The sequence below is a fragment of the Etheostoma spectabile genome, chromosome 10 (assembly GCF_008692095.1).
Source record: "Etheostoma spectabile isolate EspeVRDwgs_2016 chromosome 10, UIUC_Espe_1.0, whole genome shotgun sequence".
NCBI lineage: Eukaryota > Metazoa > Chordata > Actinopteri > Perciformes > Percidae > Etheostoma > Etheostoma spectabile.
The window spans coordinates 5,044,140-5,062,219 of NC_045742.1; the positions used below are offsets into that span (position 1 = coordinate 5,044,140).

Here is an 18,080-nt window from a genome sequence, read left to right on the forward strand (position 1 = left end):
ACACATTAGTATGGAGATGGCTTTACTTCAATAACTGGAGCTGGAAACACTACTAACGCTCACAAATCACTGTTTTGGTAGAGCCAGTTTGAGTGGAACCCCTTATACAGTAATCATTTACCAAAATAAAAGCCTCTGCAGGTTAAGTGTTTAAAAGTCCAATGGCATGAAAAAATGTTTTTTTTAACATTAATATGAGTTGACCCAACCTGCCTAAGGTCCCCCAGTGGCTACAAATGGCAAATCCAATCTTCCCAATCTGGAATCGTCCCGTTATGATGTCACAAAGGGAAAGCTTACGTCCCAGTTCTCTGCTTTGCCTACACAGAGAATTTGGTCCGCTCATGAGAAAGAGAGACATCATGGCTTGAAAACAAGCAAAGAATGGTCAAGGCCACACCCCCATCCTCCACCTTACCCTTTGATACATGTACAATACATCTTTGGGATTCTTGTGGTTTTATTAAATGCATTTATATAATTTCTAATATCCAGCCAAGCATTAATAATGTTTTGGCAAACAAAACACATGGGGGGAAAAAAAGTTACATAAAGAACGGGAAGGGGCAGGAGGAGTATATTTGACTATTTTAAAGCCTGTGTGTGTGTTCCAGCTGTAACCACAGAGATGGCAGATGACAGAACATACTGAAAACTCAGCAAATAAGATCGTTCCAACACATGGAACAAAACACCACACCCAATCGAAACACACTCCCTGGAAAAAAGAATTTAAGGTGGATAAAAAAGAAAAAAAACGGGTCCGTGAAAAGAGAGGAGAGAAAAACGAATGTTTGCCTTCTGTAAAGACAACCAATTATCTGCAGTCCTAAGACACAAGACAGGAAGTCCATATCTGTTTTGATGATTTCTGTGTTTTGACTCAGGTTTAAGGATCATGTGTTTCACTTAATTAAAAAAAGGATTCCTAACTGCAATGAAACAAGCTGAAAAAATCCTTTGGCAGCCATGGTCTTCCACTCTCCTTTTACTACCCTGTGCTGCCTTCACTGCCATGTGTTTTGGTGGGAAAGCTCTCCATTCTGCTGCCATGTGGGCTGAGCTGAGGAGGCCAAAGAAAACATTTACACACTTCCGAGTAAACGTAAGAGATCTCTGGTCTGTATAGGTTTATGTTTCACACAGCGCTGGGCTGTGTAGTTTTGCAGGGATGCCATACAGAGGCAGCCATTGCAGAAGTGGCTTCTGACCCCTTCTCTGTGATCGCAAAGCATCTGGTCCTCATTAGAATAAATGCTTCCTCTCATCGCAGCAATAGAGCACGTAGAAGACTGCAATTTCAGTTAAAGAAGCATTTCTTTTAGTTTCACTAACTCATATTCTTTGACCATGAACTAATGAAAGACCACGCATTATTTAAAAATGTTTTGGTTGATGAAAATGATAACACTTTCCCAACTGGATCTTCTACATTTACATTAGAATGAGTTTTTCCTTTTTGTGGTAGACACCTTTTTAAAGAAAGTTCCAGTGTATCTCACCCAGCTCGTGTTTTCCAGGGTTGTCAGAGATCTCCATGACGTAGAGCTTCAGACCCGTGTAACTCTTCCCGATGCTGTAGATGCGAGTGATGTCAGGACACGCCTCGTTCACCGACTTCATCAACTGGGACACGACAACAAAGTTGCACATTTTGTCTGTTTATAATCAACATGCACGTATGCCCGACCTGTCTAAGTTGTGTTAAAAGGCTGTATGTGGATCTGTGTTTGTTTCCGTGGGCGGTTCTCTGACCAGATGCGGGTCGGTGTCTCCAACAGACCGCAGGTAGTGGCAGCACAGTGAGGACGCTGCCACGAAGGAGTGAAGGCTCCCATAATATTTGTTTTATGGTCAGACTGAAACCAGACCACACATGCCGTGGGAGCTTCCTAGACTCCCTGCAAAACCCCTAAACGGGTAGGCTATGTGTGTTAACTTTTATTAAAGGTCCCGTGGCATGAAAATTTCAATTTATACGTTTTTTTAACATTAAAGATGCACTAAGCGACGTTGGGTGATGTTACTTGTTACTTGACGTTCAAATTATTTTCAAACAAAACAAGACTAGCTTGCCCCTCCCTTGTGACAACTAATGTGACAGCCTAAAACACGCGTGACATCGCTTAGAGCACCTTTAATATGTAAACCAGGTGTAAACCGCGCCCCGGGTATCCTACTCTGCCTTTGAGAAAATGAAAGCTCAGATGGGCCGATCTGGAATCGTACCTACATGATGTCATAAGGGGAAAGGTTACCTCCATACTCCCTAGGAACATACATTTTTTCAATCAAGGTCTTTTGGTTTACCCAGGACGCAAACTCTGCTCCCCCGCTTGAAAATCTTCCAACCATCCCATCCAGCCCCACCTCCGCCCCACTCCCTCCATACAGCAATAATTACGTGGAATACAAACACATTGCAATGCATTACTTTTTGCAACTATGTGTACAAAAGGATCAAGCCCGCGTCATGAGTCGGTTCTTCTTTAACCCTCATGTTTTCTTCCCGTAGACCATGCAACATTTAGGTTTTCTGGGTCAAAATTTTAAGTAAAAACCTCCAGACACTTTTGTCACTTTTCCCAAAGTTCTTTGTTAATTTTTTTGAGTATTTTCGGAGCTTTTTCTGAAATTCTTTGTCACTTTTTGACACTTTTATAACTTTTCCCTTACTTCTTTCGCACCTTTTCCAATGTCTTTGTTGATTTTTTCTGCGTTTTTTTTGGGACATTTTTTTTTTCTCCCTATAATGTCTGTCACTTTTTTCTCTTAAATCTTTTTTTTTCTTCAAATGCTATAAAATTAAACACGCAAATTCAAGGACAATAGTGAACTGATCAGGTATTTAACTTGTGAAGAGCGTCATAGGGAACCATCCACGTTATGTTTTTTTACAATTTGGTTGAAGGAAACCCAAATTTTCTGATTTAGAAACTTTTTGAAAATGAAAAATCTATTTTGACCCTGAGGACAACAGGAGGGTTAACACCATTGTCTAACCTTCCTCATCTCCTTGTAGTTGTGGTGTCTGAAGTCCAGCTTGTCTTTAGACCCTGTTGGCTGTGTCTGCCATGCGTAGATATTATTTGGATCTGTGATCATGGAAAAGGTGTAGGTTACAGTTACCACACAGAACATAAAGGTTACAAAAACATAATTCTAGCAGTTGGTCTCCTGTACCTGGGAGTGTGCAACCCAACACCTCAGCTCTAAGACAGATGTCCCCCTGCGTCCCGTTCTGGTACCAGGTCTGTGGGTTGATCCGGATATAACGGGCCACCGTGGAAGTGTTGAAAAGGGCGAGGACAGGTGTTTCTGTGTCCTGGTTTCCTTCAAATACCTGCAGCACAAGGAGACGTGGTGAAACATGAGGAATCTTCAGTCTTGTGGTTGAAGTGGTTTAAAATGCAAAACATGAAATTGCATGACTTAAATCTAACCAGGGACCTTTCTCATGATGTCATCCATTCCCCCTTCCATCCACAGCCTAAATTGCATTAAAAAAAATGTGAAAACACTACTCCATATAAAGAACCAGGCTCATGAAAGGACATGTTAAGCTGTCGTGATTTTTAGTTCCATTAGGCAATGCCATCACCTTCTACTCTCTGGCTTTGACATGTGTCTTTCTGAGATTGACTGGTTTTTCCTCTATTGTGTATAAAATACAGACATAAACTGAATTATAGTAATAATAAAAGATATAGTCATTGGTCTTTAGAAAACTTTTAAACCAGTCTGATGCCCCATGGAAAAAAGAATCTTTGCATGACTGACACTTCATGGTCAGCTGTGGCTTTGGCACACACAACTTAAAGACCACTCAAATAAGCAAACCTAACCACGGCTGCAACGTTTCCAAACCAGTTTTGCCATCCTGAATAACCAAAGGGCAGAGGAGTTTCATAAATCTAACCAAATCACAAAGCCCTGTCACTGAGCAACACAAAGCATTAGTATTATTATACCTTCCTAAGAAAAATGAGTTTTGTCCACTGTTATTGTTTTTCGTGCTGTTAAAAGAGGAAATAACTGAATTTTGTACAAACAACATTTTTCATGTCCTTCAATAAACGCTACTGACCAAATTTTCCTTCCTGGGCTTTTGTTAGAATAGTGGGAAACATCTTGTGGGTAAATTAAACTGTAATGACTTTCCCTTTTCTTATTCTACAAACTGACATTAAAGATCAAGTGTGTGCAGGAGTGTCAACATGAAGCGTTTTCTTAAAAATGTAGTGCACAAATGTAACCATTTTACAATAAAAAATGTAAAGGAAATGTACCAAAAGCCAGTAAAACACGCTGTATGAAGAGCAGCAGGACATCCCCTGAACCTGACAGAATATGATCCATGAATGTAGACATTTAAGTAATGCCAACTTAGCAACCCATTCAGTTTCCTACAAAATATCTTTTTGTATAACTTGCTGGTTATTAGTAGCCTGGTTGACACCAGACCCTTCAGTTGTAACTGAGAATGGGTCTGGGCAAAGAGAAAAGATTGAGTAGTTTTATACTATAATTTAAAGTAATTTAGAGAAAATAGAGAGATTAATTTGTAAAGTAAGTGAGTACATACTCCTAATGTTTTAAAGTGCCCATATTATAAAATAAATCACTTTTTCTGGGTGTTATTCTGTCTCTGGTGCTTCCACACACATACAAACTTGGAAAAAATCACATGCTAGCGCCAGCTTGTTCTCAATGGCTAAACCCTGCTACAACACACACTAGTTGACTATAATCTCCAAAAGAACTACTTCCTGTCCCTGTTCTGCAGGTATTCCACAAGTGTCCCTTGTCTAGAAGAAGTCTCCCAGCTAATCCTGCCTTGTGCTGACCAAAGCTGGAGAAAGAGTTATCTAGCTGATGTGATCTTACCTAGCGACTGAGCATGTGTGACTCCCAACAAAGATAATATAGAAGTGAGATGTCTCACTCTGTAGCTAAAACAGAGACCTAAACACACAGGGTGAAAAGAGGATCTGCAGCAATGTGCAGTATAACAAAAATATGGTGTTTTTTGAAAATGAAACCATGTAAACCTATTCAGGTACAACCTCAAAAGGACAATTCATACAATTATGAACCTCAAAATGAGCAGAATGTGGGTGCTTTAAGACAGAACTAGGGAATGGTTGATGAGTTTATAAGCAACGGTTCAGCAGCTTGGGAGTTTCTTGGAGATAGCTGCAAAGATTTACTTAACAGTTCTTTATCTGAAGATTGTGTTACTGTATACCAACAATTACTACTGAAAGTACCTTTTTATTATCAATTTATCTCTTTTTTTCCATAATTTAATTACCATTTAATCAGTCTTTTAGCGTATAAAATGCTACTGAATATCAAAAAAAATGTCAAATGCTGATGAAATTAAAATCATTTCTTTTATATCTTTATTTTATATGAAGGTGCTTTTTCATAAGACTTAGGGCCAGCTGAAGTGAATGGGGTATAGTTGGCAAGTCATTCTAACATGTTGGCGGATGAGGAAGGGTGGAATGAGTGGGTTGGAAGTTGGGGAAAGGTAGGGCTTCAGGGTGAGATCTTTAGTAATACAGTACATGTTAAAATGTCTTGTCCGTCCTCTGTAGACAGCTGGACGTCTTAGACCTCCTTGTTGGTCCGAGTCCTACATTTCCTCATGATGTTGTTAGAAAGTTCCTGGAGGAAATGGATGATGTTCTTCTTTTTCTTTGGCTCAATGACTTCCTGCTGGAGCTTGGAGGATGCATTCGCCCTGCCGAGGATTTGTATCACCTGCTGGGCAATCAGCGTACAGTAGGCTTGTATGGAGGCCTCGTACTTCTTCGTCGACTCTTCCCAGTCAGGGGTAGGTGAAGTGCCGCTTTGAACCTTGATCATTGTACCCATTCCCCAGGATGCCGGAGGGAAGATGAGCGATGTCATCAGGCGCTTTACGGCTTCCTCAACAAATATGTACACCTGCTCAGTGGGCATGATGACACCAACAGACCGTCTCGTCGGCTGGCTGAGTTCTGAATCGGACCACGCCTTTCTGCCGGAAGCCAGCAGCCTAGGGGCACTCTGTGTCTGTTCGTTAAACATGCAAGCGAGCTTGTCTGCCAGCATCTTAGAGAAGGTGAACAGCTTGTCCTGGCTGATCAGCTGTTCCAGCCCGGTCAGTGCTGCGTTGTCACCCAGGACGCTGCTGTCGTCTTGTTTCAACAACTGCTCCGTTTCATCCAGGAAAGACTTCACCACGCCTGCCATGCTGTTGACCATGGACTCAGTCGCTGTGCTTTGGAAGCTCTGAATCCCACCGACCTCCTGGGGGTCCTGAACAACACTTCCCTTCTCGGAGTCCTCAGCTTTGTCATCACTTTTGTTGGAAAGAAGATCAGACAAAACCCTCCTTGCTTCTTCCTTTTCCGCCTCCCTCAGTTTGTCTGACAACTCTTTGTAGGAGTTATAGAACTTCCGCATTGTCTCCTGCAAACTGGTTTTAAGCTTCACGGCTGTGTAGACAAAACGTTTCTCAGACACGGTGGTGTTTTCAGACCGTTGCCATGGGAAGGTCCATTTCCTTGGCTCTGGCTCCGACAATTGTTTGACGCTGTCTAACACAGTGTCCAACATATCTGAGGCCACAGAGTCCACGTTGGGCTCATGTGTGATGGCCCTTCCCTTGAAACAATACGAGGAAAACATGAGCCTTGACCTCATGAGGAATCCCTTCAGTATACGCAGGCAGATGGCTCGGAACCTGCAGCATGAAAGGTCTTTGACAACCTCCTCAGGGGACACAGTCATCGGGTAAGTTATTACCATGTCCTGAAGAGGTGACCCGTCTCGGTCTTCAGAATTTGTCTCCAGGGGTATTTTATCTTTTTGGCTATTTGTAAAGGTTTCTTTTACTTTGCTGGTAGAGCTCTGACGTTTGTCATGAAGGTACCACCAGCAGCTGCAGCAGTGCATGTCCATATTAAACTCTTTCAAACATCTGTTTTCTTTCTCTTCCCCGGTCCGTTTTAACAGTTGAATTTTCATGGCGATTTGTTTCAAGATCCTGCTAACAGGGCCTTCTGTCAGCTCTGGACAGGTGTCCAAGCTTTGAACGATAGCTGACATCACCTCCCCTGTTGCTGGATCCAAAAAGCTTTCGATGTCTTGCCACGTTGCAGACTCAAAGACGGCCTCGTCAACAAAGCTCACAGACTTTTTTGAGGCAGACTTGACATCTGCTGCCTGCTCATGGTCCTGGTCCACCTGCTGCGCCATTTCTCCCAGCATGCTACTGGCTGGCATAATAGGGGGTGACCTGCAAAGAAACAGTTATTCATTAGTTGAATCACACTTGGCAGTTTTCTTAATGATAGCGCAAATTACATATTTGCGTAGTGCTCCAAACAGTAACCTTTGATTGAGTCACAACCTCAATCAAAGCAAAAATTACTACAAATATAATCAACAATTCATTTTTATTATCAATTAACCTTTGAATTATTTGATTGTCTATAGTAATAAAAGTCTATGAAATAAAGCAGGAAAAGTGAGAAACTTTAAAAACTTCCCTGCTAAAGAGACATCTTTAAATTGCTAGTTTTGTCTGACCAACAGCACAAAATATATCAAAAATATATAACATGTACAGAATGAATCTTAAATCATGTAAAACTGAAAAACAAATTAGCAAATTTTCACAAAAAACTGTTTTTATCATTCTAATTAATTAATCAACACTTCAGCAGTATTCTCTTTTCATCAGCAAAGAAGACTAAGGGAAGACTCATCCTAAAATGTCTTTTTTCCCCGTTAACTAAAACAGCTGTCTGATCTACAGACACTCCTGCTGTTGTTAAGTATTAATACAGTATATCTACACACTGTAGGATCATTTAGAGGCCTAATTAGGAATGAGAGGTGGATCTCTACCTTCTGTGTTTGCACGGAGTCTCCTCCTCTTTGCAAGATTTGCTGGGTGAAGCAGTCATAGAATCTTGGGTTTGGAGATTGACCGTCAGGGCCGGGACCAGCACCTGGAACACCAGCTCGGACACCACCCCGATGATCCTCGTAGACACCTGGGCCAGGTGAGCCTGTGTCAGCTGGAAGGAAAAAGCACAGTTGAATACTGCTGGTAGGCTACTGGAGACATTTAACGGTAGTTTCTGCCTTTTAGTTCTAAACAACTGAAAACAAAGTGAAAACCTTTTTTTATGGTTTTATGCTATGATTCATTATTTATCATGGTTAAAATGAACGGGTAAAGGGTGGCTTCTAGTTAACCCAGTGAGCGTTCACCCCATTGAGGAGTCCCGCAGCGACGCAAGGTTCGAATCCGACCGCTCTGTGCTGCGTGTCATCTCCCATCTCTCTACCTCTACCCCTTCCACTGTCACCATAACGAAGGGAAATCAGCCCAAAAAAGGAACTGGTTATATTTGAAACCATTGTGCCCTAATATTGTAAAATAAAGCCCTTCAATTCCGAGACTTATGGCTGCCAGAGTTCATGTAACGGAACTGTGTCCACGTTCGGACACTTTTTGGCTAAAGTTCTATCAACATATCTGTTCAATACTTACAGTTTGGGCTATGATTGTAAATTAAAAGTACCGCGAAAAGATGGAAAAGTGCGTGAAGTCGGAAGTGTCCGGATATGGCCAATAGCAGCAGGTGGTGTCCGAACGTGGACACAGTGACGCTAAGGCTTTTTTTTCAAACACAAATAAATTTATTATATTACAAACTTTTTTAGTACTGATTCAAGTTTTTTCCAATCCATACTCAGCTCTTATTCTGTTTAATCCCTGCTAAATTTAGGCGGTTGCACTAGCTAGATGCTGCTAACGCTAAATGGATTCAAAGAAGAAAAAAAATAGAACGTCTAAACTTCGGTCATTTTGGTTTGAATTATTTTTTGTTAAACAATAACTAAAATGCAACAAGCTAACGCTATAAACTATGCCTACTTTTTGTACGAGTAAAGGTGACTTTCTGTCAAAGAAAATGCTTTACGAGATAACGGGTGTGTTTTGTGCAGAGGTAAAGTAACGTTAGCTAGCTAGCTAGCTAGCTAGCTAGCTAGCTAACGTTAGCTAGCAGGTAACTTACTGGTTCTCTCATCCTGTCCCGTATGGTCTCCCACTGTCGGTCGTCCAGGCTGTTGATATAGGAGGAGAGGATGTTGAAGCAAATGTCCTCCTCCTCCTTCTCCTTCCTCTCGCTCAGCACACTCTCTGCCACGAATCGCAACGCCGCCGCCCGGTCCTCATTCCGGGGTCTCGGTGAGTCAGGGCTTGCGCCACGACTCACACAAAACTCCATTATTATATGTTAACGCGAGGAGTTAGTGCTGGATACTAAATACTAAATACTAAATACTGAACTTAATCACGGCAGACTGCTGATCGTGTCTCGTATCAACCCGATATTCAATGTTGTTTTTGTTAAGTTTTAAATGCATGACCGTTCCATAACGTAACGTAACCATGTTATTATTGTAACCATGACGACGAAGGCATCCCCCCCCCCTCCCCCCCAACCAACACCAAATCATAGGTTAATATTTCTTTAAACCAAAACAATTCATTTTTGGCCCCAATCCAACCAAATAGCGTTGTCATCATAAAACTGATGTGATTCACATGCCATTGTTGCCAATGCAAAGCTAGCCAGCCAACATAATTACCTGGCAACAAAGTGGATATCATTTTAAAAGTATGACATTTTTTAAGAAATAAAATTAAGAAAGACATTTTAAGAATACATCATGGAAGCTATTAAATGCTGTTTAAAAATACATGTGTTTCTATTTTTTTAGTTAGGTTATTTCCAGTTTTTTCTTAAAAATCAACCAGGCCTGCTACATTCCAAATGAACTTTGTCATGTCCTAAACTTCTCATTTACAGAGCGGATGTTAATTACAAGCAAATGAGTAGGAAACCTATAAAATATAGCCTATGTTACCAAAGATTATAACGTAGCCTACCTTAAAGGCCTAATGCACCATCTTCTTTGGTTGTTAAAGTCACAATATTTGTAGTCTTATGTAGGCTTACTGTATTCATCGTGTTACTCAGTGGCAGAATGGGGAACTTAATGGTGCTATTCATGTGTTTTTTCTGGATTTTAGCTGTAAATACTTTGTGTTGCATGGCCTTATAAAATGAGAAAGGGAAAGTCCTACCAGTGTAATTCACCCACACAATATGTTACCATCCTTACAACAAAAGCCTTTAAAGCAGAAAGCAAGGGAAATTTATAGAGAATAAAGTATAGAGATAGGAGTTCAGTTTAAATGCTGTAAAAGAGCGATATGTTCACTCACAGCCTCTATGGTCCCGTTCATGCATGGCTTCCAGACCAGCGAGTCGTTACTGAACTGTACCTTGTAGGTATGCACCACGTTCCAACTGTGTGTGAACAAGACAGGCCAACAAATCATATCATATGTAATACACATAGTAACGGTGCAAGATAGCTTGGGTCCCATTAAGACCCCCATAGACCATTAGAGAAAACAAGCATTACATCATGCATTTATCTATTTTTCAAATTTACAGGATTAATCAGAAACATTACTTGAGGTTCAGGAAAAAAAAAAAAAGGATTATAGAGGGAAGCCTGGTATTTAGGTGTCTTAAGATAGGCCGATACCAAAATATACAGTGCAGGAAAAGTGCAGTGCTGACTTTTAGCTTTGTTTTAAAGGCCAGATGAATAGTATTGGGGAGCTGTTCATTTTAGCAATAGTGAAAAGACTTGGAAAAGGGATATCACATTGAAGAAGTGCTTCAAAAGTGAACAAATCTCTGCAGAACTTCATTTCCCAGTGTTCACTGTGACCCTCTATGAACCTTAACCTTCTGCACTGACCTCCAGATGGAGGCGCGACCCTGCAGGATGACACCGGTGAAGCGAGTCAGTCGCAGAGCGTCGACCTCCAGCCACTGCTTCTTGTCTCTGTACTGAGCACACCAGCCTCCATCGTAGATATCCCCGTCGTCTACTCCAGACTGCAACACACACACACACACACACACACACACACACACACACACACACACACACACACACACACACACACAAACACACAGAATACAGTTATATTGTTGTTCTGTTGATAGCATGTGGTAGATAAAGTTGTTGGTTTGCTGTTTTGTCTGAGTGGTTACCTGGATGTTGAGTCGGCCGCGGTGAGGGCCCAGGCCTCTACGCTTATAGGATGACGCTCTCAGCTGGTTGTCTTTTACCTTCAGTGACTCCAGACCCAGTGGAGGACATTCTGACACAGTCAACAGGGATTAAGTCACATTTTGAATATTATTATACCATGACAGGAGAAGGCAGAGCAGCATTGAATGATACCAAATTTATTGTTAAGTAAAGCTTAAAAAACTCATGGAACCAGCATCAAAATCCACTTTGCTCCTCTGTATCACACAGTATGTGCAGGTTTACACACTATATGTACTATACAAACACACACACTCACATGTACATACTTCAGTTTAACATTGAACATATGTAGAAAGATTTGACCTAGTGAGAGCTCAGAGATCACAACATCAATTCTCAAAAGCATGTGAGAACAAATCAAATCATTCAAAAGAGATGAAATGAGAAACAGCTTTGTCCATTTATGACTTGAGATATTGTAATGTTATATAATGAATTATATAACAACAAAGGAGACACATGTTGTCAATGTGTCAAATGACAGGTGACAGATTAAAAGAAAAGATGAACGAATGAGTGTAGAAACTTACATAGGGGATATGAAGCCTCGCTGAATGTGTGATGAGTATGAATGTGACGTAAACTATAAGCTATGGCCATTATAATCACCAAATCTCAACACATCTGAACACCTGTTGGTGATTTCCGAGAGATATGTGAGACAGCCCTCTCCACCACTATTATCAAAAACATCAAATGTATTTTTCATGTTGGGGCAACTTTTACTTAAAGCTAAAGCGCGTGGTTTCTGCCACCCCCACGAGGAATTCTGTTGGCACGTCCACATGATACAAGCCTTCCGTGACCGTGCACTGCACAGCAGCCAAGGAGGACACGGAGGATTAAAAAAACCAGGATGGACTCTTCGGGCCCTATCTTGCACCCGGCGCAGCGCAAAGCCCTACAAAACTGTCTTTTCTAGTTTAAGACCAGCGCTGTTGTCAATTTCCCATCCAGCGCATCGTCTAAATAGCAAATGCACATGCCCCCCTCTTTGCCCCCTTCTTTGCGCCCATGGGCGTGCTGGTCGTACAGGGAGGTGTGTTCAGGTGCATTCTTGGTGTATTGCTATCTTGAGGGAGCGGGAAGTCATCGCGCCATTGACCAACATAAGATCATATTTTGGGCATTTTCAGACATGAAAAAAAATTTTAAGACATGAAAGGGGAGAGAGAAGGGGAACGACATGCAGCAGGTCTGAGTTGAACCCGTGCCCAGTGCATCGAGGAGTAAACCGCTATACATGGGTGCCCACTTTACCAACTGTGCTATCTGGGCACCAAGCCTACTTCAACAGTGAATTTTGTAAAATGTGCCTAGGTTCGCGCATAGCGCCCGCAAACTATGCTTGTCACACACAGGGATGCGCAGCAGCACACACACACGCAGAAGACTACAAATAAAAACATGACGGTGCAAATCTGCCATTACAATAGTAATGCACCAAGGTCGCGCCTGGCTTTTAAAGGGAATGGGAGATTACACTCTGATTGGTTTATTGCATGTTACGCCCAAAACACACCTCTGATTAATGAAGACACTAAGTACAACCCTTTTTAACCAGGCGCCTGGTGCATGACCCTTGTTTTCCGCCATCAAACTAGCAAGTGGATATGGACACTGATGGATTTACAAAGCCAGCCCAGAAAGCAAATTGAAAGAGATGTAAAAAAAAGATCAAGAAATAGAGAAAGCACAGAAAGTCTCCTGCAGAGGGTGAAATGTCTTTAAACCTGTCTAGGGTCCTCTGCTGCCGTAGTAACCTCTCAGACAGACTCTCATTGTCTGGAGGGTTCAGCTCGGTTCAAACGGCCTCTTCCTGCCAGGGAGCTTTCCTGGCTGCTTAAAAGTCTCTGATATAGCAGCAGTGTAAAATAACTGCTAAATGTAGGTGGCATTTCCTACAAAGAGCATTTGCCCCCGTTTGCCTTGTGGTCCAACTGGATCTCTGGTGAGCTGCGTGTGACTCAAAATGTTGCTGGGCTCTTAAAAAGTAATTTATTTTTTAATTCTTTTGTCGTTGTTGCTGCTGCTGACCGTAGGGATTCTGAAACAACTGAAGATGAGCCAGAGAGTAAAGAGGTCCACAACACATTATCTGGGTGAATAAAAAAATTAAGATTGTTTGTAAGTTTTTGGGCAAAACCTTTAAGCACATTGTGGTCCTGAAATGCAAAGAGAAACGTAGGTTTTTAGAGGAGAGGAGCTTTATTTATTGATTTTTTGGGGTATTTTCACTGTCTCTTCATTTGACAGGGCAGCTGAAGACATGAAAGGGGAGAGAGGGGGCATTGATCGAACCTGAGCCCAGTGGATCGAGGAGCACACCTCTATACACGGGCGCCCGCTCTACCTACTGACCTACCCGGGCACCCTCAGAGGAGCTTTATTTACTCTGCCTGAAACTGAAGGAATTGCCTTTTCATTTGACTAGTAGTGAGATTTATTAAAGTAACCCTGTCTCTCCTGTCTATCTCAGTTTTCACATCCACTCCCCCCCCCCCCACACCCTTTTTCACTTCTTTCCTCTCTTTGAAAGAAGCACAAGAGGAAGATGCATCCCAAGATGCCTCATCATAGAAACATCCCCCCACTGAGTCAAATCTCCCTGGATTCCTCCACATGACCTTTTGGCTTCATGATTCAAAGAATGCTATTGGGCAATATTTTGGTTTAAAAAAAGTATTAATTGTGCAAAATGCAAGTGAGTCAAACTCATAACTAAGCAACGTCCATTTAAATGTGTATCATATTGCTGTAACACCACAAGGGTGGCCTAGGGGTTAAGGAAGTGAGCTTGGGACCGGGAGGTATGTGAAGGTGTGTATGTGTGTGTGTGTGTGTGCATACTGGGCTAGGAATTGAGCCGACTGAGAAAGTATGTGTATACAGGGCGCCTTTACATATTATGTGTGTATTTAAAGGTCAAAGCAGAGATTAGCTTGTGGAGGTGACTAGACATAAATGCTTAGTAAGCAACCTGCCACGTCAAATAAGAGCTGATGTCATTAAAGTTCGGTCAGGCCTGTCAGCCAGTGCTAGAATTGTATTGTGTGTGGGTGTGTGTGTGTGTGTGTGTGTGTGTGTGTGTGTGTGGTTACAGTAACTGTGGAGGAAAATCTATCCCTCCAATGTCCATCATGTATTCTAAAGTCAGGATTTGAATGTCCTTTTAAACCTTTTTTTTGTCTTTTTATTAGTTTAAGCTTGTGTGCATGTGGGAGAAAGGTATAAGGTACCAAAAGAGAGACTGGAGAGAACCATACAGAGAAAATGACAAAGGTGGACAAATAGGAAAGAGAAAAAAAGGACATGAGACATTTACAATGTCTGCAGAAGCCGGTAAATAAAGCAGTCTTGTGGAGATAGATCTGCGACTACAGGGTTAGATATACAGTATTCACTGCCTCAGCAAGGGATCCATATGGATCAAAGCTGGAGTTTCTGTTAAATTAGCAAATAGTTTTCTGGTGTGTTTGATGCTTTCCTGTGTGGGTTTGCCTCAACTGACAATTCAGTGTGTACCAGTGATCTTCACATTTCATATAAGCTATTATACGTTGGTGAAGAAAGTTATAATGGCTGAAAAAATCACCTGGGACCACTTGAATTGTCCTGACACAGTGAACCCCATAAAGTAAATGAAAGCACTTCAAACTATTTGCCACTAATGTCTGACCCTTGTCTTATTGACACACTGTAGACATCAGTGTTTACGCCCATACATACGTGGGACGGTCTCCCTGGCCACTGATTGGCTCACACTGTGTTTGACCTGAGGTTTGGCTTTCTTAACAACCTTCGGCTTCTTGGTGATGAGTTTGGGTTTCTTCACGATCGTTTTGGGCTTCTTCGCTACCTTTACGCTCCTGGTGGACCTTCTTTCTACAAGAATGCAAACCATTTTATACATAGAAAACATTAAGATGTTGAATATCATTACAGCAGACTGGGAATTAATCATTACAGTACACCAAGAACAACCATTTTGCATTAAACTTTACTTTGAAGGAAAACATTTGGACATTTTTGGGAAATACGCTTAATTTGCATGTTGAGAATTAGATGAGAGAATTGATGCCACTCTCATAGGTGTCCAGTAAATTTGAATCAACAGCCAGCAGCTGGTTAGCTTAGCTTAGAACATAGACTGGAAGCAAGGGTACACAGCTATCCTGGCTCTGCCCAAGGTGTAAAATAGTAGCCTAGAGCTTTAGATGTGCTGCTCGGTGGATTTTTAAACTTTGGACACACCCACTCTAAAGTTGATTAAAAAGAGTAATAAAAAACATCTTTTGGAAATGGATCTTAATGCATTATTTAAAAAAAAGGATAATCCAACCTTTTAAGGACACCAATTTTCTTTGTGAATGAATAATGTATTGTAAATAAATAAATGTTCTTCCTTAAATTACATTGGGAACAAGTATACATACCCCTATGTTAAATTCCCATAGAGGCAGGCAGATTTTTATTTTTAAAAGACAGTTATTTCAAAGATCCTAGAGATGGGCATGGGGAACTTTCCATAAGATCATCTCTCAATGCAAACCAAACCAGTTATTAAGCTAATTGAAATAAAACCATGCCAATCTCTACGTATGGTGAAGGGTATATGATGATGTGGGTGGGGGGGCTATTTTAATTCCAAAGGCCAAGGGAACTTTATCAGGTTGCATAGTATCCTGGATCCATGAAATAACTGGCCTTTAAACATAAACATGTGCTTGCTTCTTTGGGAATTTAACATAGGGGTGTTAATACTTATGCCCCCTGTATTTTAAGGACGAACATTTATTTATTTACAATACATTATTTATTCACAAAGAAAACTGGTGTCCTTAAAAGGTTGGATTTTCCAATGTTTTTGAATTAAGGCATTAAGATCAATTTCAAATCAATTTCTTTTTTATTCCTCTTTTTAGCATGAGTGTGTAAACGTATTCCAGCCACTATAACTCTTGGCAAGAAAAGAAAATACAGGGATACCTTCCTAAAATTTTGAACAACAGAGCCACAGCAGGCAGTACAGAAACCCTGAGACTGGATTGATGTAAATGCTGCTCGGCTGGAGGGGTTTTGGCTGTAGATGTTTACATGTCGTTTACAGTATAGGCATTTGGCTGCAGCTGCAGCTTCAGTGAGTGTACAGTTGAATCACTGCCTGCATGGACAACATCAGGAGGAGGGTGAGGGGGGGGGTCTTGTTTTTCATTTATTTTATTTTTTTTTAAATCTGAGGCATCACACAGCACATCTGGTTTCCATCAGCAAAACACACACACACAGCTAAAATGTCTCAGTGCACACAGGGTAGAATGTGGAACATCCTCCCCCAACCCTCGGACACTGACTCTCTGACCGCAGATATGCAGAGCCACGAGCCACAGAGCCCACAGAGCTCTCTTTACACTACGAAAATCAGAGTCTTTGAGGAACCCTGAAAGAGTCTCTTTCAGGGTTCTTCTTCTTGTTATTTAAAACTTGAGGCGTCATTAACTATGACTGTACCAATGGGCCATAGATCTTTGGCAGCTTTGACATCCAAGGGGGTTTGGTCTGATGGACCGGAGTAAAACAAACGTTATTACCCGAACTCCCCCCAGTTTGTAGATTTATTATATCTATTTTTTCTAATGATGCAAACCAAACAACAATCCTGGTTGATTTGTTCTCAGGGGAGGTTACTGCATGTTCGTGTGTAGAGGAACACATTTATGAAATTACATTACAGTTATGAAATTAATTATGAAATGAAGTAATTAGACACATGTAGAACCAGTAAAAAATTAGTCATGTTGTAAAAAAAAAAATTAAATTAAGTGCATGTAGGTTAGCACAACTGCCCTTATGCATGTCTTTCCAATCAAGTACAAATAGTGAGAATGTTTTAGGGATCCATTTGTCCACTGTGCACTCATTATTGAATGACACAATGCACATTTTCACATTAATGATGTGGTTTCATCAACAAAAAAACATATAATCTACTCACCTAACTCCAAAGGACCTTCTTCTTCTTTTGTTTCTTTTCTGGACACTGCTGTCCCCGCTGGCTTACCAGTGTCTTCAGCCAGATGTTTAGTAGTTGGAGTGGTTTTGGGAGGTTTAGCTGTTGACTGTAGATCTGTGAACCCTGTGGTGGTAACCTCAGTCACGTTTGTTTTCCCTGCAGGAAAAAGGCTCTCAGTTGTAGGGAGAGCTGTATCTGAAGACACGGTGGAGCCCACTGTAGATGTGTCATTAGCAGTTCTGGCTGAAATGAGGACAAATGATGCAAAAATATGCAGAAATATGAACAGAGTGATGTGCAGAGCTCCTGCCATAGTATCTCTTCCATGCAGAAACCCCTCTGACACCAAACAGTCATTCAACCTCCCTGACCCGCCGCTCTGCAGCACCATCAAGTCCCCCACAATGCAACAAAAAAACCACTTCCAGTCACAGATTGAAAAAATAAAAGCTGTGTTGGAAGTTCTGCGTTGTGCTTTGTTTTGTTGCTAATTTTTCTGCTTCTGTGCTGTTTTGTGCAAAGCTTTGTTTTAAAAAGCCTTTTTAAACAATCAAGGTCAGGGACAACAGAGGAAAAACAGCCTTTTGGCTAATTTTGTTATTTTTAACCCATAAAAAATCATGTGTTTTATTAATTTGCACTGTCCCCTTTCCTAAATAAATTGAATAAATAATATGATAAACAGCAGTGAGGAATAAGAAAGTGTCTTAATAACAAGTAGAGTTGAAACAATAAGTCAATCAACAGAAAATCTTAAATTAAATTGACAGTTACAAAAAGGCCCCAAATCCTTTCTATTGATTTCTCAAATAACAAGATTTGCTGCTTTTCTTTGTGATATATGATACCAAAC

General features: G+C 41.1%; 2 protein-coding genes across 3 annotated transcripts in view; both read right to left on the bottom strand.

The window, feature by feature from the left end:
- LOC116696441 (probable carboxypeptidase X1) overlaps positions 1 to 17,616 on the bottom strand; it is a 24,514-nt gene extending 6,898 nt beyond the window's left edge. The window contains exons 1-8 of one of the 2 annotated variants that reach the window (XM_032527452.1): positions 17,210 to 17,616; positions 14,944 to 15,099; positions 11,151 to 11,260; positions 10,852 to 10,991; positions 10,304 to 10,388; positions 3,184 to 3,343; positions 3,004 to 3,095; positions 1,503 to 1,626 (exon numbers count right to left, since the gene is read on the bottom strand). In XM_032527452.1, coding sequence (XP_032383343.1) covers positions 1,503 to 1,626; positions 3,004 to 3,095; positions 3,184 to 3,343; positions 10,304 to 10,388; positions 10,852 to 10,991; positions 11,151 to 11,260; positions 14,944 to 15,099; positions 17,210 to 17,540 — 1,198 coding nt within the window. In that variant the 5' untranslated portion in view covers positions 17,541 to 17,616. The remainder of the gene's footprint in view (positions 1 to 1,502; positions 1,627 to 3,003; positions 3,096 to 3,183; positions 3,344 to 10,303; positions 10,389 to 10,851; positions 10,992 to 11,150; positions 11,261 to 14,943; positions 15,100 to 17,209) is intronic. The other variant, XM_032527454.1, reaches the window with a different exon arrangement.
- Positions 5,405 to 9,474, bottom strand: LOC116696442 (uncharacterized). The gene is made up of 3 exons (XM_032527455.1): positions 9,087 to 9,474; positions 7,906 to 8,078; positions 5,405 to 7,291 (listed from the first exon to the last, which is right to left on the bottom strand). The coding sequence occupies exons 1-3, from the start codon at positions 9,297 to 9,299 to the stop codon at positions 5,617 to 5,619; spliced, it is 2,061 nt and encodes a 686-aa protein (XP_032383346.1). The 5' UTR covers positions 9,300 to 9,474; the 3' UTR covers positions 5,405 to 5,616.
- Positions 17,617 to 18,080: the final 464 nt, after the last annotated feature.

What these genes read in the sequence shown, in the direction of transcription:
- LOC116696442 (XM_032527455.1), bottom strand. Translation starts at nt 9,299, where the DNA reads ATGGAGTTTTGTGTGAGTCGTGGCGCAAGCCCTGACTCACCGAGACCC. An exon ending in GGGACAGGATGAGAGAACCA is followed by an intron (nt 8,079 to 9,086) that starts GTAAGTTACCTG and finishes TTTTCCTTCCAG; the next exon opens with CTGACACAGGCTCACCTGGC. An exon ending in ACTCCGTGCAAACACAGAAG is followed by an intron (nt 7,292 to 7,905) that starts GTAGAGATCCAC and finishes GTTTCTTTGCAG; the next exon opens with GTCACCCCCTATTATGCCAG.